The sequence below is a fragment of the Sarcophilus harrisii genome, chromosome 2, assembly GCF_902635505.1.
Source record: "Sarcophilus harrisii chromosome 2, mSarHar1.11, whole genome shotgun sequence".
Taxonomy (NCBI): Eukaryota; Metazoa; Chordata; class Mammalia; order Dasyuromorphia; family Dasyuridae; genus Sarcophilus; species Sarcophilus harrisii.
Genome location: NC_045427.1, coordinates 317829038 through 317854959, shown reverse-complemented (window position 1 = coordinate 317854959; position 25922 = coordinate 317829038). Strand labels below are relative to the sequence as shown.

At 32.2% G+C, this 25922-nt stretch overlaps 1 protein-coding gene across 1 annotated transcript in view; it reads right to left on the bottom strand.

The window, feature by feature from the left end:
- The window catches only part of MNAT1 (MNAT1 component of CDK activating kinase), a 198333-nt gene that overhangs the window by 96373 nt on the left and 76038 nt on the right, over positions 1 to 25922 (bottom strand). The window contains exon 7 of the mRNA XM_031949299.1: positions 20839 to 20964. Coding sequence (XP_031805159.1) covers positions 20839 to 20964 — 126 coding nt within the window. The remainder of the gene's footprint in view (positions 1 to 20838; positions 20965 to 25922) is intronic.

Genomic DNA, 25922 nt, shown 5'->3' with positions numbered 1-25922 from the left:
TCTTCAGAAATGTTTTTTATGTTGTTTTCATTCAACTATGATGTCTGTGACCTCCACAATGACCTCTACAAAAGCAGTTGTGCATTTTACTGTTAGTGCAAATCCTCACAGACAAGTCAAACCTGTTCTTTTTGGCACTGAGCCCTTTAGCTGAACACTGCTGAGATTTATTATGGAAGTGGAACTAAGGGGCATGATTGCTCAACATTCATCCTATACATATAGCTAAGTTTAATCTTTTACAACCTTTGAAAGCTTTTAAATAAACAGATCTTCCCTTAATTATACAAAGAGGTTCTTATTTGTCACTAATTTTATGGCATATTGAGGCTAATTTTGCATTTAGAACAGAAGAAAGGTATATTAAGTCTATTGAGAGCATTTTTATGCTAATAAGCTAAATAAGCTGTCTTAATTTTCTAAGAAGATAGTTTCAGTAAATCTTATAATTCTTTAAGACTGAAGTCATTTCATTTACAATGATAGCAACCATCATTTCATCAAGTCAATTAAATGAGGAATCTAAGGAAAGCACTTATCTTCAAAAATAAAAGAAAATTTAAGAAAGCTAACAAAACAAATTATTAACAGCAAAAGAATTTTTTAATTGAACTCTTAAAAAAAGTGAACCTTAATTTCTTTCCATACTTTGTCACACATGTTTTCAAAATACTTCCAATTTCAAAAAGCTTCAAAACTATTCCTAAAATTAATGCAAGGTTGTATCATAGATTATACAGTACCCTGAGGGAAGCTGAATATCTTAAAGTCTAAGAATCATCTCCAAAAAACAGTAATTATTATGCCATTTAAATTAATTCTTTAAGATTTGTTCAGTGATCTTTACTTAAAAACTTAATGAAGTCATGAGTTTTCCTAACATGAAAGACAAACTGTCTTCCTTATCAAATAAATGAAAAACATTCAAAAATAAAAACTTTTAAATTAGGAGAATTTTTTTTAAGCTTTTAATAATTCTGACCTTTAACAATGATTGTCTGGGACAGAAGAAAACATATAGGTTATTTTCATAATAAAGAAAAATAGCATTTCTTTTAATACAATATGACAATACTTTTAAAAGAGAAAATTAGAAAATTTTGTTCTTGTTAATACCAAAAGATGAACTAAATAAGGGTAGAAAAATATTCTATAGCACTGGGCCTCCACCCTTCTCAATGGACCACCTTGTCTCTATGACCCCTCAATAATAAGTATCCTTCACTAGCCTCTTCTTCACTGGAAACTCTCCATTCTTGGTACAATTCATGCTCAATCAATTAACCAATATACATTCATGAAATGACTACTGTGTATTTACCAGCACTGAGTTCATGGCTGGTAATAAAATGACAAATGAAAAAGTCCCAGGAATCAAGCAGTTCACATTCTCTGAAATGATTGTCCAAGACACAAATCCAGTTATAGGCTGGATCTCACTATCTGCGCCCTCTCCATAGATCAGGAACTAGGACCAAAGGAGAAAAATTTGAGATCAAAGTAAGACAGGATTTCATAATCATTAGAACTATCTGCAAGTAAAGTGAGCCAATTCAAAGGGTACTGTACACTTGATGAACTAAAGTAAATTGAATTAAGTTCCCTATCCCTAGAAGTCTTCATGTCAAAGATAAAATTTCATTGTTGAGGTACAAAAAATTCCTGCTTCAATTAAGGAATGAAACAGGTAAGTACTGAGATCCGGTGGAGTTCTAAGATACTATGATTTTTTTTATTTTTATTTTTTTTACATTTCTCTTCTTAAATTAAGGAACAATATATTAACTTGTAGGAATATTTTAAAAGTTGACTGTATTTTAAGATGTGTCTTTTAGATTAAAGAAAGAACGTAAAACAATTTAAAATAATTAATTATGGAGCCCACTGGATAGATAACAATCAAGCCTAGAATCAGAAGACTCATCTTCATGAGTTAAAATTCAGCCTCAGATACTTGTGTGACCTGGGCAATTTACTTAATCCCATTTGCCTCAGTTCATCTATAAAATGAACCAAAGAAAAAATGGCCAACCACTCCAGCATCTTTGTCAAGAAAAACTCAAATGAGGTGATGAAGACTCAGATACAACTAAAAATAACAATAAATAATCAGTGTGTTCTTAAAACATGCTTAAATATTTTATTAGCAAATCCAAAATATTAATAATGAAGGATTGTTATTTTAAATTAATCCAATTAAAACTAGAAAGGATTGCAGATATTCCTTGCTTTTACAACTGAGGAAACTGAGATGCACAAAGATTAATTTTTTTTTTCATGGTCAAATGAGTAAGTATTAAAGTAGGTCTCATTCTAAATCTAAATTTACTCTCCCATATTGCCTTCTGAACTGAATTTTTGTATAGCTCATTTGTGGGAAAGAATGCTTTAAATAATTCATATCAACCACCCTCCAAATCTCCATTTCTATAATTGCCTATAAATTATAAACATTTATTTTTACAGGAACTAATAGTTTTTGAGGGTAGTCAAATGGTGTTAGATTAAGTATCATGCAAATTTATCTTTAATAAATATATGCAGTAACTTGCAAAACTAATACTTCATAATTTTATAAATAGAATAAATGTTATAAATGGAAGGATACATAATGGGCTGATAAAAATAGTTACATAGTACAGGCTCAAAGAATAAAACAATGCCTAAAGACCTGATTTTACACTATGTACTCTTGATTATGTCAATACTGGTGTTGTTTTTAAGTGCCTAAAGCCTTTAATTCAATCAGCATTCCTTCAGTAGCCCAAGATTACTCTTGATGAACTCATAAGATAAATATGAGTAAAAGCAATATCCAAAAAAGTAAGAAATGCAAACAATGTCAAACAAGTTCACATACAAACAAACCTCTACCTAACTCAAAGCAGCTGCAAAGTACATCCCACTCTTCATTTGCTTGTGGCTCTGTTTATCCCACTGACATTATCAAGCTTAAATGAACTGATCTTTGTACTTTGCTCTCTCCCTCCACTCCTCTTTCTGTCTCTCCCCTGCCTCCTTTTTCTCCTCCCCCAACATAACATAACATAAAATAATATAACAACTTGCACATATACCAACAGACATACATATATACCATTCATTCTTTAGTTTCCTCCTTTTTATGGTAAGCTCCAAATTCTCTCACACATGGCTCAAATATCACCAATTTATTTTAATTTCAATATTATTTTAATGTATTTATTTATACATATAAATGCAAAATAAGTAAAAACAAAATTTAAAAAGCCAGAGGGGGGGAAAAAAAAAACTTTGGCATGTATCAGGACAGATTCAAAATATGTAATAATAAATTTCCATTTCAAGAAAGCATATATGTTTGAAATCAATGATTATTACCCAACATTTTTTTTCTAATAAATTCTACTCTTGGTCATCCTTACTGCTTTTCTTATAGCTCTTATTTCCTATTCCTGTTAACTCTTCTATTTTACTTCTACTAGGTAACTTGCATTGGTATTTATTAACTTCCCAGATGCTGACCTCATGAATACCTTCTTTATCTTCTTCCCTACTCTCCCTCAGTATCTCATTCCCATTAATTTATACATCTTATCCATTCTAAATCTAAACATCCTTCTATAACCCACCTTATGCTAAACCCATTCCCTGCCTCTTTATACCTTTCCTATTAATAATATACACACCTTCTCCACCCTAAATTCTTTATAGATCCTGGAGAGTACTATACTCTTTTGGAGTATATGAATGTGTATGTGCATATGTATATATGTATGTGTATGTATAAGTATACATGGTTTCCTTCTTTAACCCACTCCCCAAGTAAGCAGGTTTTCAGAACTATCAGGCCTCCTCCCTTATCTAATTCCTCAGTTTTGATTCTGGATTTTGCATCTCATTGGTATAATATAATCACTATTTTTACCTTTTCCTACATGGTTTGTGCTTTTTAGAGGCATGTCATACTCAGCTCTATCCCAATCTTTCTTTTGGAATACCCAATTACTAATGTCAATCTTAAACATATGGTTTACATTTCCATGTATAAAACATAAAGTTTATTCTTACTGAATTCCTTAAAATTAGCCCTTGATGTTGGCTCCTATATGTTCAATTTTCTACTGAGTTCAAGGTTTGCTCAAGATAAAAATCCTGAAAAATCTGACAGTTTATTTAATGTCCTTTTTTCGCCACTCCATTCAATATTACACTTAATTTTGCTGGATATAATATTTTCAGCCACAATTCTAGTTCTTATGATTGTGGATATGTAGTATTCCAGTATCTGTAGTCATGTAGTTCTGTGCAATTCTAATGATAGCTCCAACATATTTGAATTGTTTTTTGTTTGTGTGGTTGTTACTTGTAAAATTTTCTCTTTGATTTGGGGTGGTTTTCAAAATTTAGCAATGATATTCCTAATGTTTTCCTTGTAAGATCTCTCTGAGATGGTGATCAGGGATTGTTTTTTTTCTTTTTCTACTTTCTCCTCTTGCTCTATCACTTAAGGACAATTTTTAAAAATTATATCTTCTATTATTTTTCAAGGTTCTTTTTTTGGTCATAGATTTCAGATAGTACAATTATTATGTTTTTTCTTCTTGATCTATTCTCCAAACCTGTTCTTTTTCAAATTCTCTTCTATTTTTTCATTCTTTATTTTATTTTATTATTTCTTGGTCTCTTATAACTGCACTAGCTTCCATTTGCCCAATTTTAATTTTCAAAGACTCATTTTCTTCTTTAAGATCCGAGAGCAGTGAAAATTAAAAGGAAAGCAGAAAGGTGGGGGGGGGGGGAGAATTTCACATACAGTACTTCTGATAAAAGTCTTATTTCTTAATTATATAGAGAAGTGACTCAAATTTATAAGTACAGAAGCCATTTTCCAATTGATAAATGCTCAAAGAATATGAACAGCCAATTTTCAGACAAAGAAATTAAAAGTCATTTCTAGTCATATGAAAAAAATACTGTAAATCACTAATGATAAAAGAAATGCAAATTAAGACAGCTCAGATGGGCAAATATGACAGGAAAAGATAATAAGAAATGTTGGAGGGGATATTAATGTATTGTTGGAAGGGTTATGAAGTGATCCAATCATTCTGGAAAGCAATTTGGAACTACCTCCAAAGAGTTATAAAACACTGCATAGCCTTTGATCCAGCAGGGTCTGGATGCCAAAGAATTCATAAAAGAGGGGAAAGGACTCATATTTGCAAAAATGTTGGAAGCAGTGGCAAGGGAATGGAAATTGACTGGATGTCTATCAATTAGGGAATGGCTGAATAAGTTAAGGTATTTGAATGAAATGGAATATGACTGTTCTCTAAGAAATGATCAGCAGGATGATTTCGGAAAAATCTTATAGGAACTGATGGTGACTGAAGTGAGCAGAACCAAAAGAACATTGTACCCAGCAACAAGATCATTTGATGATTGGCTGTGATGGATTTGGCTCTTTTCAACAATGAGGTGATTCGAAGTAATTCCAATAGACTTGGGATGGAAATGCCGTCTGCATAGGAGAGAGAATTATGGCAAGTAAAAGTGGATCAAAGCACAGTATTTTTACTCTTTTTTTGGTTGTTTTTTTCTTTTCTCATGTTTTTTTTTTTTTTTCTCTTTTGATCTGATTCTTCTTGCAGCAGTATGATGAATACAGAAATATGTTTAGAAGAACTGCATATGTTTAACCTATATCAGACTGCTTTCTATGTTGGAGGGAGGGAGAAGAGAAATTTGAACACAAGATTTTGCAAAGGTAAATGCTGAAAACTATCTTTGCTTGTATTTGGAAAAATAAAATACTATTTTAAAAAAAGTTCTTGAGTCTCCTTTTCTAGTTGGTTAAATTTTCATAATCTTGTTTTTCAAAGTTTTTCCTCATTCTCTCTCATTTGATTTTTAAGTTGTTTTTTTTGTTTGCTTGTTTGAGTTCTATAAATTCTTTTGGGGAAGGTAACCATTTAACATTACTTGTTGAGTAAGGAGGGCCTTTTTTACTTCAATATCTGGAGAAGAGAAGAGAAGAAGAAGAGAGGAAGAAGGGGATGGGGAGAAAGAAGGAGGAAGAAAGAAGAGAGGAGGACTTATTACTCTAACCACTTCTGGAGGGAGAAGGGGGAGTAAAAAGGGGAGAGTGAAGAAGGGGAAAAGATGATTCAGTTCTTCCCTGAAACTCCAAGAACTCCACCCTCCCTTAAGTGCCCACAGCCAGCAACTTCCCTGCCCCACTGCTTCAGTGGTCATTGCATATGTGCTGGTTCCTTATTAACCTGTCTCAAAAGCACAGCTGTGCTTCATTTCAGCAAAGATTCATTTCATCTTCACAGACTCAGACCCCCTAACTCTCCATGGTATCCCAGAAATGAAAGTTCCTGTGGTCTGGGCTGAGACAGAACACCAATTTCTTCCTATAATTTATTTGGTGCAAGTTTGATATTGTTTCAATCAATCAAAAAACATTTATTAATTACCCACAGTGTGTCAAACACCAAGGAAAGGTGCTAGGTAAGAATGAAGCTATCCTTACTTTGAAGGAGTTGGAATTTTAGCAAGAGAAAAAAAGAATATATATAATAAAAAATGAAGAGAATAAATATGAATATTTTTAAATATTCATATTTATTCTCTTCATTTTTTATTATTCATTTTTTTTTCTTGTTAGTAACCCCTCTCTCAAGCTGTCTAGGCTTACTAACAAAAAAGATTCATTCAGAAAATGATGCTAGTTCTACCTTGAAAGAAGAGAGGGATTCTAAGAAGTAAAGATAAAGAAGGATTACTATTCTGGGTAAGGTAGCACTTAGGCACAGAAAAACAAAATGGAATGTCATTTTTAAAGAACAGAGAAAGGTAAATTTGGTTAAATTACAGAGTTTAAAGGGGAAATAATGTACAATAAGCATGCTAAGATAGATTGGGGAGCAAGTCTAAAAGTTAAACAGAGTATTTCATATTTTATCCTAGAAAAACAGAAAGTCATTGGTCTTTATAGAATTAGAGAGAACCATAATCAAATATGAATTAGAAACTATCACTCATGGCAGCCCTGTTTGTAGTGGCTAGAAGCTGGAAAATGAATGGTTGCCCCTCAATTGGAGAATGGTTGAGTAAATTGTGGTATATGAATGTTATGGAATATTATTGTTCTGTAAGAAATGACCAGCAGGATGAATAGAGAGGATTGGCGAGACGTACATGAACTGATGCTGAGTGAAATGAGCAGAGCCAGGAGATCATTATATACCTCAACAACGATACTGTATGAGGATGTATTCTGATGGAAGTGGATTTCTTCAACAAAGAGAAGATCTAACTCAGTTTCAATTGATCAAGGATGGACAGAAGCAGCTACACCTAAAGAAAGAACACTAGGAAATTAATGTAAACTGCTTGCATTTTTGTTTTTCCTCCTGGGTTATTTATACCTTCTGAATCCAATTCTCCCTGAGCAACAAGAGAACTGTTCTGCACACATATATTGTATCTAAGATATACTGTAACCTATTTAACATGTATAGGACTGCTTGCCATCTGGGGGAGGGGGTGGAGGGAGGAAGGGGAAAAATCGGAACAGAAGTGAGTGCAAGGGATAATGTTGTAAAAAATTACCCTGGTATGGGTTCTGGCAATAAAAAGTTATTAAAAAAAAAAAAAAAAAAGAAAGAAACTATCACTCTTGTGAATAATGTATTGGAATTGAGAAAGACTAAAGACAAAAAGCCCAATTCAGAGGTTATTGTAATCTCAGCAAGAAGTGATGAGCACTAACTAAGATAGTGGTTGTGTGAGTGGAGACAACGATTCAGATGACAAAGAAGCAACTCGCCTTATAAATGGAGTGAAAGAGAATGAGGAGTCAAGGACAACTCCAAGATTATGAACCTGTCCAGCTGAAAGAACCATGAAGACATCAATAAAAATAAATTAGTTTCCAAAACAAGCTGGGCTTAGGGAGAAAAATTCTGACTTGTTTTGGCTCTAGAATTTTATACAAGTTCTCTTCCTCTTTGGTAATTTCAGTCTTTTCCCTTAGTCAGCGAGGTTGCATAGCAGATAGAGCACTGAGCTAGAGTCAGGAAAATCTGAGTTCAAATTCTATATCAAACACTTAACTAGCTGTATAACCTTAAGCAAGTCACTTAACTTGTTTGTCTCAGTTTCTTCATCTATAAAATCAGCTAGAGAAGGAAATGGCAAACTACTACTCTCTCTGCCAAGAAAATCCCAAATGGGGTCACAAAGAGACAAACATGATAAAAATGAAAAATGATGCCCCACAGAGAGTTAAGAAAGTGGTTCCTGATTAACTGGAGAAATTTCTGTGAAGTCTAATAACTGCCTACAATTATTTTTCACTACAGCTCCTTCCTCCAGACATGAATAGTTTTATAAAGTAATCCTTTGTTAATTTGATTAGAGCGCTAGTGAATAAGTAAATTACTTGAGTTTATTATTGTAGTTTTTATTATTCTGTTAGTTCTTCTTTATACTTTGCAGGCAGGTAAATAAAAAAAAAGATGCAGAGTGCTTTAGAATTTAATGCTTAAGGTCTTAGAATTTAATGCTATAGTTGGATTAACCCCAAAGCTTTTTTGGTAAAAAGTAAGAGAGATTGTTGGGAAAATTAAACTGCAGAATGAAAGCAATTAGATTTAGATTAAAATTGCATACCTTATATTAAGACAAGCTTCAAATAGATATATAGCCAAAATATAAAAATAATATCCTAAACAAATTAGAAAAACAAGGGGAAATATGCTAAGATCTATTGATGGAAAATTGATGACCAAACAAAGAATAAAGAGGACCACAGAAAATAAAAAGGATAATTTTCATTCATAAAATTTTAATAACTAATTGTAAATTCTCAGTTTCCCCAGATGCTTCTATATCTAAAAAATGGTTAAATAATTCAATTGGCATGGCATTTTAATATTAACAACTAATCACATGAAGAAAAATATTATCACCTAACGTATCTGCAAACCGCCATGTGATATATTTGAATGAACTATTACTGCCATTAGGCAATATAGAAAAATGGATTACCAAAGCAATTTAGGATTAACAGATGCGTGTGCTCATGTTACGAACTTACTGTATTCAGATTCAGTAAAAATTACATGCCGATTTAAATATTTAAAAAAAAACCTTAAATGAAAATTACAGGTATATTCCATTTTAAATATACCTGATATTTGAAAAACCACAACTGCAAAAACTTACTATCTTTACAAGGTTCTTCCACTTGACAAAATGATTCACCACAAGATTTTCTAAGCATATAGAGCACTGAGATAGAGTCAGGAAAATCTGAGTTCAAATTCTGTATCAAAGACTTAACTAGCTGTATGACCTTAAGCTCAAGGTTGAAGGATATTAAAAATGATTAAATTTGCCAGTGTAAACACAATTCTTTCATACAACTTTTTTAAACTTATTTTTTGTCTATAATATTGTTCTAAGAAAATGAAATACATTTGTACTTTAACTAAACCCACAAAAATTTTCTATCACTAATTAAATGTTATATTTTTGTCTACATACTACAAATGCATAAAGAAAACTAATGTCAAACTGTTTTTAAATGTTGTTTGGTTTTTAATTTTAAAAATATAGATGAAAACATCTAAATCCTATTCTGGTTATCTGTAACTTCACAATTTATGTGAAAAAAATTAACTGATTTATTCATTTATACCTATTATGTATGCCTCTTTATTGTCACATTAAAATGAATAAATAAGTTATATGAAAAACAAATATTTAAATTAAAATGAACATGAATAGTATTTAGGCAATGGATTTTTTTAAAACAAGTATGAAATTAGTTAAAACTTCAGTTAAATTAAATAATTTTAATAACCATCCTCTAAGATACAGGTAGCAATACTAATTTATTAATTTTGTGAGGAATGACTGATTACTGAATATAATTTTTCCCATGTGAGTTACAACTCTCACATGCTTCCTTTTATATCCTCTGATATTGTGGTCGCTAGACATCAGCCCTAATTACCCAAATCTGGATATCATAATAGCTTTCTAATTGGTCTCTCTCTGCCTCCAAACCCTTCTTATTTCTTCTCTCCTCCACTCAGTTGCCAGTGATGTTCCTAAATTTCAGGTTTGACATGTTATCCATCCACTCAGTATACTCCAACAGCTTCTTGTTACCTCCAAGATCAAATAAAGAATGCTCCTTGCTTTGGGTTGTAAAGTTGTTCACAATCTGGCTCTTCCCACATTTCCAGTCTTTTTTTATACTTTATTCTCTTCCATACATTCTACCACCTGGGGATCTGGCTTCCTTGTGGTTCCTGGCACAAATTTCTTGCATATTACAGACCATCTATCCTTTGTTTCTTCACTGGCTATCTCCCATCTTGTAATGTTCTCCCTCTTGTCTTCCTTTCCAAATTCAGCTCAAATGATCTCTTCTGCAATAGGCCCCATCTCTCATTGCTAGTGCCTTCCCGCTGAGATCATCTCTAATTTATCCTCCAAGTATCTTGTATGTATATGGATTTCTGTATGTTGTGTTTCTCAAACATTGTTTGAGCTCCATGAGGGCCAGACCAGTTTTTGCCTTTGGTTAGCAGAGTGCTTGGCATAGAGCAAGTACTTAATAAATGCTTAATGATTTAATAACTAGGTATCAATTTTCCAGAAAACATTGTGGGAACAAACATGTAATCTAAAAACAGTGAATTTGATTTAACAAAATATTCTCAAAGGGAACATTATTAAACCGTTTGAGTAAGTAAACAAGCACATTATTTCCATACCTAAAACAAACACACCACCAGAACTCAAACATTATGGTGTCAAGGTTGTAAAGGTTATTGGATGTCTATTTTTTCCTCCAACAACTAAACAGGGAGAGGGAGAAAGCTTTTTATAAAAGATGCCTTAAGGCATCTTGTTATATAGTTTACATTCAATTTACACATGGATTAAGAAAGATTAAAAATATGATGAGAAACCAGAAAAGCTTAAAGTTGCAAAAGAATTTGAACTTTAAATTCCTGATTCCTAATTTTGTTCTGTAATTAGGGTACCTGTTCTTATTTTTTTAAAGGCTAGTACCTAGTAATTTATTAGTTTTTAGAGTATAGATATTTATTGATACATTCAAGTTATCTAAAAACTCTGGAGAAGGGATGAATGCTTATTTTCTCAACAAAAGTTGCAATCAATCAATAAACATTTACAAGCACCTACTATGTGCCAAGACCTGTACTAGGCACTGAAATCAACAAATATTATCTATTCTACAAAAAATAAAAGTTACTAGCATAATGCTGAGGAGATAGGAATTAAAGCAACAAAACTGAAAAATATTTAGACTAAAGATGACATTTAAGTTAGTTAGGGTGAAAAAGAATTACAATTCTCACTATAAAAGAACAAGCATTTATCAAGTTTCAACTATATTCCAGATAACAGATTCAATTACAAAAATGGGATTATTTCTAACCAAGATTATATGAGTATCCAGAACTCTGAACTTGAAACATAGGATTCTTACAAGGTACTAAGTCAGTGGAATTGATAGACAATAGTTATCTAATTTAGCATGGTTCAGTATGATTGATTTAATCCTACAAGGAGATGTTATGGGCCAGAACTTGAAACAAGGTACTAAGTGGAATTGAGGAGACAATGGTTAAATCTAATTTAGCATTGATTTAATCCTACAACAAATAATGGTTTCCTAGTGATATAATGATTGGTTTGTACTCAGTGTGGAGCATATAAACTAGAAGCCTCAGCCAGAGAGATTCAGAGATTCAGAGACAAGCGGACAGAAGGGTTGAGGCTGAAGGTTGAAGCACAAGCCCAATCCCTTGGATTCAGACAGATTCATCCCATCTCACACCACCTTGGTGGCAGGCTCTCCTCCTTCACTAATCCACTGAAACCAAGACTCCAGAAGGCCTCCAGAAAACTAGCAGAGCACCAAATGAAGGAGATAGAACTTTGAAAGAGACAATACAGGATTTGGACTTTAACACCTAGCTGCACTTGCTGCAGCTTACTGAACTGAAATGAAGGCTATTCCCAGAGACCCCAAGAATACCCAAAAGGAGAACAATACATTTTAGAGAGAACAGTACAGTATACAATATTTTAATATCCATATGTGTGTACGAATAACAATATGATAGTTTATATTTAACAAATTTTTGTATCTTTATATATTACATATTCTATTATATATGTATATATATCGTATAATTTTATTTATATATAAGGAAGAGTGTATGTATGTGTTAAAATAACAAAATCCCAAATACATAAACTTTTTAAACCCTTTCTTTCCTTAGTCTAATAAACCCAGGATCCTTAGCCTTATTTCAAAGGACCTATATCCAAAACTTTTGATCACTTTTAATGTTTTGGATTAGATCTTCCCCAGATTTTAAATCTTATCTGACTTTCATTTATTTTCTTTCAATTCCTCTTGATAGTAGACAAAGGTAAAAGAATAGCCTAAAATTGTAAAAAATAATATTCTTCCATACATAAATATACAAAGAGCACAAAAGTCCAGGACCTTACTTACATCTTCCCAACCCTATGATCAAGTGAAATCAATCATGAATCAGATTTTGTTAGTAAACCCTTCTGTTTTTCAGGAAAACAAAAATCATAAAAGCAGGCAAGAGAATTAAACACTTTCAAGTTTGAGATGATCCATCCAAAAACAGTGTAATATTATCAACTTATGAACTACCCAGGTGCCTACTCTATTAGAGCATATCACTGTAACATGCAGTAACTTAATAGACACACAAAAGGTAACAAAACATTATATTTTTAAAAATCACTTTCCCTTTTAAGTACTTATGTAGAACACTGTAAATGAACCACCTAATGTACTAGATAACTAGTTAAGGGGCACAAAGAATACTATAGATTTACTCAAATATGAAACTAACTTTATAAATCTAATTCTTTTATCTTTGAAAATCAGCAAAAACACAATATGTGCAAGTTACATATTGTGAAGAAATCAAGGACATGTACATTTTTTTAATATCCTTAATTTCTTCTCATAAATCCTGCAGAAAAGATAGAGAAGTAGAAATAGGTAAGGAAAAAATTCAAGAATTTTTTTTAAAAGGAGGCCTGAAGAGATGATCTGATTAATAGGCTCTGCCCTCAAAAATGAAAAAACTGAAAAAAATTAAAAAAAACAAAAAAAAAATGAAAAAACTGAAGATTAAAAAAAAGTTAATATAAATCATCACCTAAAGTAGATACTTTGAAGTAAAAGGGAACAAATTTTTTTCATCCAAATGGTAAGACACATCTTTCAAGGAAAAGGCATACTGTACAATTTGCTCTCCACCCCCCCTCCCAAAAAAAAAATACTAAAATAAAAAATGGGCACTCCTGCTGACAATCTCTACTAAGGGAACTAGAGGAACTAAGAGAAGGGTAAAGCCACAGCATTCTCATTGGAGGGTCCTCAGCTCTGGAATCTGATCCCTTTGTCAGCCTGCCAAAGTTTGGTGACCTTCAAGCCAGGGTGCAAGCCCCATCTGTTCACTCAAGCCCTTGCTTGAGGGGCAGAGAGAAGGGAAGTGTATTAAATTTCCAGCAAGATGAGCTGAGAATAAATCCTATATTTTATCACATAGATGACATGTTAACCAATAGTTTCCAATAGATACATTTTCAGTGTTTAGCAATGCAGCCAACCTGCAATGTATTTTAATTTTGTAATTATTTTTCTTTAAATAAGAATTTAATAATTCTTATTAATAAAAGCAAGTATGTTGATATGTATTTTTTAAAAATAATATCTCCCAATGATAAATAAACATCAGTTTTCTCATGCAGAAAGAATGCTACCAAAACCAGTATTTTTTTTTTTTAATTGCCAGCTAAATTGCAAGAGGTCTAGGACTATATTCCTTTTAAGCAGAGAAAGACTGGCAGCAGTTTTCTCTGCACCATTTGGATATCAACATAAATTTCTATAGTCTTAAGAGTAGAAAATAATGACTAGATAAGAAAAAAAATGTAAAGGACACTCACAGACATTACTTCTTAAAACTAATATTGATAAGACAAAGTTGATGAAAATTTGGGCCTATCTATGAAAGTCTAGGACAACTGATTTTTGTTTTTAAAAAAGTAGGTTGGACCATTCTGGAGAGCAGTTTGGAACTATGCTCAAAAAGTTATCCAACTGTGCATACCCTTTGATCCAACAGTGTTACTACTGGGCTTATATCCCAAAGAGATCATAAAGAAGGGAAAGGGACCTGTATGTGCCTCAATGTTTATGGCAGCCCTCTTTGTAGTGGCTAGAAACTGGAAACTGAGTGGATGCCCATCAGTTGGAGAATGGCTGAATAAATTGTGGTATATGAATATTATGGAATATTATTGTTCTGTAAGAAATGACCAACAGGATGATTTAAGAAAGGCCTGGAGAGACTTACACGAACTGATGCTGAGTGAAATGAGCAGGACCAGGAGATCATTATATACTTCAACAACAATACTATATGATGACCAGTTCTGATGGACCTGGCCATCCTCAGCAATGAGATCAACCAAATCATTTCCAATGGAGCAGTAATGAACTGAACCAGCTACGCCCAGAGAAAAAACTCTGGGAGATGACTAAAAACAATGCATTACATTGAATTCCCAATCCCTATATTTTTGCCCACTTGCATTTTTGATTTCCTTCACAAGCTAAATGTACAATATTTCAGAGACTGATTCTTTTTGTACAGCAAAATAACGTTTTGGTCATGTATACTTATTGTGTCTAATTTATATTTTAATATATTTAACATCTACTGGTCATCCTGCCATCAGGGGGAGGGGGTGGGGGGTAAGAGGTGAAAAATTGGAACAAGAGGTTTGGCAATTGTTAATGCTGTAAAATTACCCACACATATAACCTGTAAATAAAAGGCTATTAAATAAAAAAATAATAATAATAAAAAAGTAGGTTGGAAACCTGCTCCAAAACAATCACAAAAGGACTATCAAAGCCAATTTACCTTACAATGAATGTAATATACACTGAAATATATATTTTTTCAAGTAATAAAGAAGTTTGCTTACACAAGCCATACCCAGATCCTAATACCATGATTTCCTAGGAACTCTCTAGACCCCCAGATTGAAAAACATGACCCTAAAATGACCCTTAAGAGACATCATCATTAATTATTTATCATGCATTAAAAAGGATTTAAAGTAAAATAGGAAATCATACATATTTTCATATGGTGATAGCTTAAAAACGAAAGAAACCTAACAAACCAAATTTACAAGAACATCTAAGGTACCATGAAATTGTGAAAGGAAAGAATGGTCCACTTTTTTGGTTCCCATTTGACTCCAAGCCACATTTTATATAGTGGTTCATATGTAATAAAAGAAACAGTCTGAAAAACATAAGCAGCTGCTGAACATTTGCTACAACTGAAAATAACATTGTAGCACAAGCAAGAATAAAAGTACAATACATTTTAAGATCAGAGGAAAGTCCCTTACCATTTAAAATTAAAATGTTATTTGCAATTATATAATATTTTGGCAATTTTTGAGGAATTAATTTCTTCATGATCGCTATGTTCAATGTACAAATAGAAATATTCTGCTGAGGTGCTAAACATATTCTAGGTTCTTGGACAGTAATGTTCATCCCAATTAATTATTTGCTGATTATTTCCACTCCCTGGTCCATAGTAGGACCTTAATAAATGCTTATTACAGGTGATTCCTGCAGACTTGGGCCAGTTCAAAATTATAAGTCTGAACGGTATCCAGTAACAAACCAACAAAATTTCTTTGAACTCCAAAAAATTTAAGTGTTTTCCCCCAGACATTAATTCAAATAATACAAAGAAAACAAAGCTAAAGTAAAGAAGTCATACTTACCTATTCTTCCATACCTGTCAGAGGGTTTCAATATTTACATAAGGACAAATACACACACACACACACACACACACACACACACACACACCCCTACATTTTCCATTCAAGACATTTTCCAAAAGTGTAGGATTCTTTTACTAAATCAACTTCTTAACTTCCAATTGTCTGAGTTGTTTCTAAATTGCTATTTTGTTTGATTTGTGCTATAGTTTTAAATTTTTCCTTCCTAAATAAATACACAACAACCCTATGAATTGGTAGTATAGGTATGATTAGCATCTCCATTTTGCAGCTAAGTAAACCAAGGAGCAGAGTGGTTAAATAACTACCATGGTCATCAAATTTAGTTTCTAAAACAGGATTTAAACCCATATTTTTCAGTACTTCAAAGTATCCAGTCACCTATTCAAAAAAACTGTTCAAATATTTCTCTACTTTAAGAAAAATAAAATCAAGACATAAAAATAATCAACTAGCAGGTAGTTATTTGTATTTCAAAAAAAAGTTTTTCACTTTACTAAAGGAATCTTGGTGTTCTACTTCAACATGATCTTTTAAGATGTTTTCAATTGCAAAAAGTATATCTGCTTTGAAATATCAAAAAATCCAATTTATAAGAGTTAAAAAGATAAATTGTTTTTAGACTGTTAGAACAATAAATTAAAAATCAACTTAATACAAAATGAAAGAGGCATGCTTCAATGGAAGTTTGCTAATTTGTTTAATTTTGTTTTGCTTTATCTGGGGATTTTAGTGGATTATAAATTCAGTAAGAATCAATGGTATGATCAAGCAGATTAAAAAAAAATGTAACACAATAAGAAGCAGTATGATCTTTGGGGAAAAGAACAATGGACTGAGAGTTAGTAAAAGCTTGGGTTTAAATTTCACTTCCAACATTTAATAGCTGAAAATCTTTAAATTGGAACCTCTTGGAGCCTCATAATAATACATATACAACTTGCTTAAGTGGATTGTTGTAAAAATCAAATGACATAATTTACGCAAAGTGTTTTGCAAACCTAATATAACATATTAGTTTTGAGAAATATAAAGATGACTACTGTAAGTAAAGAGTATATGAGGATAACCTGAAAGAAACGAAGATGTTTAGCCTCAAAAGGGAAAATAGCATTACTACAACTAAGTACCTAAAGATTTTCCATGTAAAAGAAGGATTATATTGGTCTGCTCAACCTCACAGGTAAAATGAGAAGCAATGGACATAAATTACAGAGAGGCAGAGTTGCCTCTATTTGAGGAAAAGCTTTCTAACACAGAAATCCAAAAGTCAATGCTCAGCCTCAGTAGATAACAGATTCTCTTCTGTTAACAATATATAGCAGTCTTAGACTGACAACTAAACTTTCATAGCAAAAACCACTTTTAACTAACAGAGAAAATTTAAGACTCAAGTCCTACTTAGGTATTTGAGCAGAGGGAAAATAAGGAAAAGATTCAACTAGGGCAGCAAATGACAACTCTTCATTACTAGGACAGCCACATACTTTCAGGAAAGGGATACAATCTGAATGCTTAATAAAGGTCAAGATCATTGGTTTTATGCAAAAGAAAAGGAATCTCACTCACTCTCATTGTTTTCCCATTTCTAATACCATGGGAAGAAAATCTAAGGATTGGCTATGGAAAATCTTGCTGCAAAAGCATTGTGCATAGCAGTTTGGAGCCAAGGAAGAATGAGGTAAGGGACAGAAGGAAAGAGGAGGTATGAAGGGAAAGCAGAAAACTGTGATTCTTTGTACCTGAATAAGAAGAATGTCCTTTCCATAACTGAAACAAATACAGTCTGGTTATCACTTCAAGTTTTTAAAAAAAAATTTTTCAGTTTAGATTGCCAATCCAATTAAAATCTATTATACTGGTACTGTATACTGTGTATACTATGGATCTCATCTCATTTTCAGCCACAAATGTATCTAATTTTCCCAGTATTTTATTAAAAATAAACAACTTAGAAGTTATATCATACTAATGTAATATAATATTATGGTGCCATAAAATATGACAAGAAAACACCCTATACCAAAGTAAAACTGAAATGGATTCATGATTTAAACATAAAAAGGGACATAAGAAAAGTAGGAGAACAAATGTTAGTTAAAGTCTTAGATCTGTGGAGAAGAAAGAAATTTATGGCCAAAGCAAAACTAGAAAACATTATGAAGTACAAAATGGATAATTTTAATATATTTAATTTAAAAGTTTCTGCATAAACAAAACCAATGCACCAAGATTAGAAGGGAAGCAGAACACTGGGGAGGGAGTGGAATTTTTACATCTAAGGGTTCTGATAAAGGTCTCATTTCTGAAATATATAGAGAATTGACTCAAATTATAAAAATACAAGACACTCTCCAATTGATAAATGATCAAAGGATACGAACAATTTTCAGATGAAGAAATTAAAGCCATTTCTAATCATATGAAAAAAATGCTCTAAATCGCTAGTGATTAGAGAAAAGAAAATTAAGAAAACTCTGACCACTTCACACTTTGGCTGAGATGACAAGTAAAGATAATAAATGCTAGAAGGAATAAATGCTAGGAATACTGGGACACTAATACATTGTTGGTGGAGTTGTGAGCTGATTGAACCATTATTGATAGCAATTTGGAACCATGCCCAAAGGGCTATCAAATTATGCATACCCTTTCATCAAGCAGTATATTTCTACTGGGTCTATATCCCAAAGAGAGCATTAAAAAGGGTAAAGGACCCACATATGCCAAAATGTCTATAGAAACCTTTTTTTGTAGTAGCAAAGAACTACAAATTGAGTGGATACCCATCAGTTGGGGAATGGTTGAATAAGTTATGGTATATAAATGTTATGGAATATTATTGTTCTATAAGAAATGATCAGTAGGATGATTTCAGAGTGTCCTGGAGAGACTTACTGATATGGAGTAGAAGCAAGAGAATATTGTACACAGCAACAAGAAGATTATGTGACCTTCAACTGTGATGGATTTGGCTCTTTTCAACAATGAGATGATTTGGGCCAATTTCTAATAGACTTGTGATGGAAAGTTTATTCTGCATTCAGAAAGAGGGCTGTGGGAACTGAATGTGGATCCCAGCGTAGTATTTTCACTTTTTTTGTTGTTCTTATTGTTTGCTTGCTTTTTTTTTTTTTCTCTTTTTTTTTTTCCTTTTTGATCTGATTTTTCTTGTGCATCATGATAAATGTGGAAATATGTTTAGAAGAATTGAATGCATTTAACCTATATTGGACTACTTACTGTCTAGGGAAGAAGGAAGGCAGGAAGGGAGGGAGAAAAATATGGGACACAAGGTTTTGCAAGGGTAAATATTGAAAATTGTCTTTGCATGTACTTTGAAAATCAAAAAGATATATATGTGATGAGGAACAGTATGGTAATCCTGGCTACGGGACCATGAATAAATCCTTCATCATCTCAGGTCCTCAGGAAACTTTCTAGAACTGGAAGCTATAGGGATAAGAAAGAGTTCCCACACCAGAAGCACACCACACCAATGAACCACAAACCCAGGCCAAAAACAAAACAAAACACAATAATTAAAACATGGAAATATTTCTATGAACTGAAACAAAATAAAATCAGAAAAACCAGAAATTTATATACAGTTAATTAAGAAAAAAAAGGAAAATTGAGTCAAAAATAATAGAATTTCGGACAAGCTGAGAAGAGGAAAGAAAATAAAATTATAATTTTTTGTTGCTGGTTAAATTTTTTTTAGCTCTGCCTTTTAAAAATTTGAGGCAAGAATTCATCTTTCATTTTGTATAGTTTACTGCTTCTGTTGACTGTTATGTTATTAAGTTTATAATATTTTTTGAGGAGGATCAGAGAAAGAATTAAATGATCATATTATATAATCAATTGATCCACAGAATAAAATTTATTTGAATTTTTCAGTCCATTAATGATAATAACAAAGTTTGGAACAAAACTAATTTCAAAGTCACACAATTTATAATCATCACATTAAAAGATTAAAAATGAAACAATTTTTTAAATTAACTGATATACTTAGCTACAAATTTTTTAAACAAAAAAGTACTATGTATTATTATTTAATCTTTGGATAAAATAAATCTGCTAATACTACAATTTAGACATCTGTTCCAAAACAAATAAATTAATGAAAACTTTGTTTTGAAACCCTTTGTAAGCATAAACTGCTAAGAAAAACAAACTCAAATCTCTAATTTTCATACTAGGAGTCCGAAATGTAAATGCAATTCTAAGGTATTAAAATTACTTTAACCTGCACTAAGACATTGGGAAATGCTGTATTTGGGGTGGATCTGGAGCAAAACCTGATACTCTGATATTCTGCTTTTATGATTTAGTGAAAAGGTAATAATTTAATGCAAAAAACATTAGACAATAAATTGGGGAAATACAACAATTTAGACACCATCCAATGAACAATTACAGTTGGATAGTAGGAGAAATAACAATAGTTATTAAACATGTGTTCTTCCATTATTCAGTAAGGGTAAATCAGTAATGGAAAAGTATAGCCATCCAGAAAAAAAATACAACCATACCCCATTCAACCAATTAATGAATTTCTTTAGGCTACATACACTCTTTCTCATGTTTCTAAAATTATGAGATGCATAATGCATTAATATTGAATATTTGCAAAGTTTCTTCAAAAACCATTTCATGGTTTATCACAGAAAAATTATACCACACCGACAATATGTTGGTTTAATCAAATTATTAAGTTATATATACTCATCTGATTGATCTTATGTAACTATATTATAGAAACAGACATTTGTTCTTAATCACTTAAACCTTTTAGTTGTATTTTCTACTTGCAGTGATGAATATAATAGAGTTTTAGATTTTACTTTAATTACAGAAATAAATGTCTCTTTCAAACAAATAAAACCAAAGGCTTACCATTTTAATGCCTGTGGAGAAAGTCACTGGTTTCACTGGTTTAGTTTTCTCTAGTTGCATTTCCAGCTGTGTTGATCTATCCTTATGTTGTGCTAAAAGCAGAGCCGCAGGCAGATCAGAACTCTCCTGTAATGGAATTTAAGGCATATTATGAATAAAATACCTTTTAAAGTGGCAGGAAGTCTTATATTGTAGCCTCATCTATAAGCATTTCAATATCATCATATTCTCTTTATAGAAAGTAAATTCTCACTTTACAAGATATATAAATAATCTTAATTATTAACTAAAAGCTATTGAAATTCATTAATCAGAATAACTTGTGAAAAGTTTTATTTTGGAATTTTCAAAATGAATATTGAATACAAGATCATATTCCAAATCCTATATGCTATCATATTTATTAAAATAAAAAAATTGTAAATGAATCACAGAAAAACTGAAACAAAGTAGTATAACTTGGATCAGATGTTTATCTAATTCACGTTCTTTTTACCAATGAACTCAAAGTAGTTTGAAATTGTTTCCCATTTGATTTCACCTGAGGCCGTTTGGAATTAACCTTACTCTTTTTTGCACAATGGCACCATTGTAGGTGCAACTAACAGCATATTTTTTCTCCTTTACTAACATTTTTAGGGACATCAGCCAATTTTTTTTTTAAATTAAGTAACAAAAGAATAGTTAAACACTTAAAATTTTAACTAAAATACAACAGCTGTTAATATATACATCTATACACAAAGGCATGCACACCTTATATATTACAAAAACAGAAGTGCTGGTTGAATAACTGTTATAAAATAAAGATTAATTACATCTTCATATGCTGAAATATTCTAACTTTTAACTGTTATGGAGTTAAAGGTGAAGTCTAAATCACATCCATATTCTTCACTGGTTCATGATGTTGAAGGTCAGAAGTAAATAAAAATACCTATCTGTAGTAAGTGCATTTTCTACATTCACAGAATGAAAAGTCAAAAAATAAAGATAATGGATAGTAGGGAAATAACCAAAATTGAAATAGCAAGTGGAACAGTAATGGAGCATAGGCCCTTAAGTCAGGAAGACCTAAATTCAAAACCAGAATCAGATATTATCTTTGAGATGGTGATTAAGTTCCTTAACCTGTTTGCTTTAGTTTCCTAAACTACTGTAAAATGGACGGTTGTTGTGAGAATCAAATGAGAACATTTGTAAAGCACTTAACACAATAGCTATAAAATAATAATAGCACCTAGCATGCAAGCATATTACTAAAACAATTACTAAATATCTAAGTAATAAGAATCAATCCATTCATTTTATATCATGCCAAGGTAAACTCAATAAACATTTTCATTATATGAAACAAGTATGCACAGATTTAGAATTGGAAAGATCATAAGATGTTATTAAATCCTCTCATTTTACAAATGAAGAATCTGGGGCAGCTAGGTGGCACAGTGGATAGAGCACTAGCCCTGAAGTCAGGAGGACCTGAGTTCAAATCTAGTCTCAGACACATAACATTTCCTAGTTCCGTAACCCTGGGCAAGTCACTTAATCCCAGTTGCCTCGGGAGGAAAAAATGAAGAACCTGAGGTCCAGAAAGGCTAAGTAATTTGCCCATGGCACCATGGATAGTAAATGGCTGAATCACATTTTGAACTTCAGTCTTCTTAACTTAGACTGCAAATTATAATTCCTCTCTCCTGTTTCTCATCACTCCTCCCAATATAACTTTCTGAAGAAAGATTATGTTCATGAATTCAAAAATTGAAGTTCAATAAGAGAGATAAAAAAAAATTCAAATATATCCTTAATGATCGAAATATATATAATTTCCTTGGAATCAAAGTTATTGCTGTAGAAATGTTTCATAAGTAAATTTGAACACACACACACACACACACACACACACACACACACACAAATGGATAAGCAGTAACGGTTATAACATTTACAGGCAGATAGATGGCCCTGTGCATAGAACACCAGCCCTGGAATCAGGAGGACCCGAGTTCAAATTCAGCATCAGACACTTAATACTTCTTAGCTATGAGATCCTGGGCAAATCACTTAACTCCAGTTACCCGAAAAAGAAAAGTACAATCCTTACATATGTATGACCATAAAAAAGCCAGTGGTTTTATATGTAACTGGGGAAAACTTTTTACAAATTAAAAAGTTAAATTAAAAATTTTTAAATTAAACAAATTAAAAATTAAAAAGACATTTTAAAGCTAATAACAAAATCATTCCTTTTTAAAAATAGAAAACACTGACTAGCCCCTATCTATCTTTCCATACTTATTACATATTACTCCCCTCTACAAAAATTACAATCTGGTTGAACATAAGACTGTCTACCAATAAGATTATCCCTCTTGATGCTTCTAGCTTCTAGTGTGTTCTCAAAATCACCTTGCTGATTTTTTTAAAAAAAAGGTCTATCTTTGTATATAGCAAAATAAGGACATATTGTCTCCTCTGGATGGCTCTGTGAGAAAAAAGGCTATTTTTGCTTTTATTATTATATCCCCAGTTCCCAGTACTTATTTGGCATATTATATATAATTAATAAACATCTGTTAAATTAATTAGCTATATTTAACAAATAAAAAGTCACTCAAATCAAACATACGAAAAACATTATACTTGTTTACCATGGATAAGTAATTACAAAAGTATTTTACGATTATAATAGTTATTATAATAAACTGCAATATCATTGATTTTTTTTTGTCACAATGATCACAATAAAATAGCAGAAAATAACATAGAAAGATTTCAGAACTCTGATCAATGGAGTGACAATGAAATATGATTTACCTCAACACTGATAAACTATGAACATATATTTTTTAGAAATAGTAAAATTGGGGAGCCAGGTGGCACAGTGGATAAAGCACCAGCCCTAAAGTCAGGAAGACCCCAGTTCAAATCTGGCCTCAGACACTTAGTGTAATGGGCTGAAGCTCAAGTTGATGCACTAAGGTCCCAAGCACGTGAGGCTAAATAGTAATTGGACCATATTCTATTAATATATATGCTTGGAGAAAGAATGGGGCCCCCGCCCACTCTTTGTGCAAGTCCTGATGTGTTGTATAGGAAATGATGATTTTGATGGGTGGAGGCAGAAGGGCAGAAAGAAAGGTGGGAAAAGGAACTGCTACACACATTGCTATCGCAATCCTCCCTTTACCTCCAATCCCCCTTCACCTCTGATCCTTCTTCACCTCTACTGAGAATAAAGATTGAAGATTTTCCCTTAATCTGAATTCCTGACTCTGGCTGATTTTAAAATAGGCAGTCATCACAACTTAACATGTCCTAGCTGTGTGACCATGGGCAAGTCACTTAACCCCAATTGCCTCAGCAAAAAAAAAAAAAAAAAAAAAAAAAAAAAAAAGCAAATTGTGTTGATTTTCTTTCTTGACTTCACTGTTCTCATTTGTTACAAGGGAAGGTTCTCTGATAAGGATAAAATGAATTATTTGGAAGTGACAATATGGTTTGCTTTGGTTTGTTTTTTTTTAAATCTATCAATAAAATATTTTTTAAAAGATAAAAAGCCATTCTCCAATTGATAAATGATCAAATGATATAAGCAGACAATTGTCAAACAAAGAAACAAAAGCTATTTTGAGTCATATGAAAAAAATGTTTTAAATTACTGTTGATCAGAGAAATGCAAATTAAAATCACTCTGAGATACCACTACACAGCTCTCAGATTGGCTAAGATGACAGGAAAAGATAATGACGAATGTTGGAGAAGATGTGGGGAAACTGGGACACTGATGCATTGTTGGTGGAAATGTGAACGAATACAACCATTCTGGAGAGCAATTTGGAACTGTGCCCAAAGGACTATCAAACTGTGCATACCCTTTGATCCAGTAGTGTCTCTACTGAGTCTATATCCCAAAAAAATCTTAAAGAAGGAAAAAAAAATACACAATGTACAAAAATGTTTGTGGCAGTCCTTTTTGTAGTGGCAAGAAACTAGAAACTAAGTGGATGCCCATCAGTTGGGGAATGACTGAGTAAGTTATGGTATGTGAATGTTATGGAATATTATTGCTCTATAATAAACAGGATGACTTCAGAGAAATCTGGAGACACTTACATGAACTGGTGCTAAGTGAAGTGAGTAGAACCAAGAGAACATTGCATACAGCAACAAGATTATGTGATGATCAACTTTTATATGGGTTTGGCTCTTTTCAACAGCAAAGTGATTGAGGCCAATTCTAATAAATTTGTGATGGAGAGAACCATCTGCATCCAGAAGGAGGACTATGGGGACTGAATATGGATCACAACATAGAATTGTCACCTTTTTTATTGCTGTTTGCTTGCTTTTTTTCGCCCACTTTCTAATTTCTTTTTCTTTTTGATCTGATTTTTCTTGCGCAGCATGATAAATATGGAAATATGTTTAGAAGAATTGCACATGTTTAAATTGATTTTTACTTGTTATCTAGAGAATGGGAGTTGGGGAAGGAAGAAAAATTGGAACACAAAATTTTGCAATGGGTGAATGTTGAAAACTATCTTTGAATATATTTTGAAAACAAAAAGCTATTATTTAAAAAAAAAAAAAGAAAGAAAGAAAGAAAAAAAGATAATCCATCCTTGACCCCAGACTTAATTCTAATTTTATCTTCACCAAAAAAGGCTAAGAGTATTGAGGTATTTCAAAGAGTTAATGCCAAAATTTAATAAATGGTAAAACTCTTAAAAGGCTGAAAACAAATCTGGTATTGAGGCACAGGATTTTCTTTATGAGTGTTTCACCTCTGCCTCTAACCTGCTCAATTCTGCTATATTACTCACAAAAATTTATAGCCCAAAAGCTTTTGTGAGTATTAAAGCAGAATTAAGCAGAGACTCTGCTTATACCCCAATAAAGTAAAATAAACTCCATCAAATGCATGGGTTCTGGAGAAGGCATAAAATGCTGATTTAGTCTTTCAAGTGATTTTATTCTTAGAGCTTGACATTTTACCTCAAAAGTCACCCTGGTCTACATTTATTACCTTAAGGTAACTTGTTTAATATTTAAAGAAACTTTAATAAGATTGCCTGTTATGC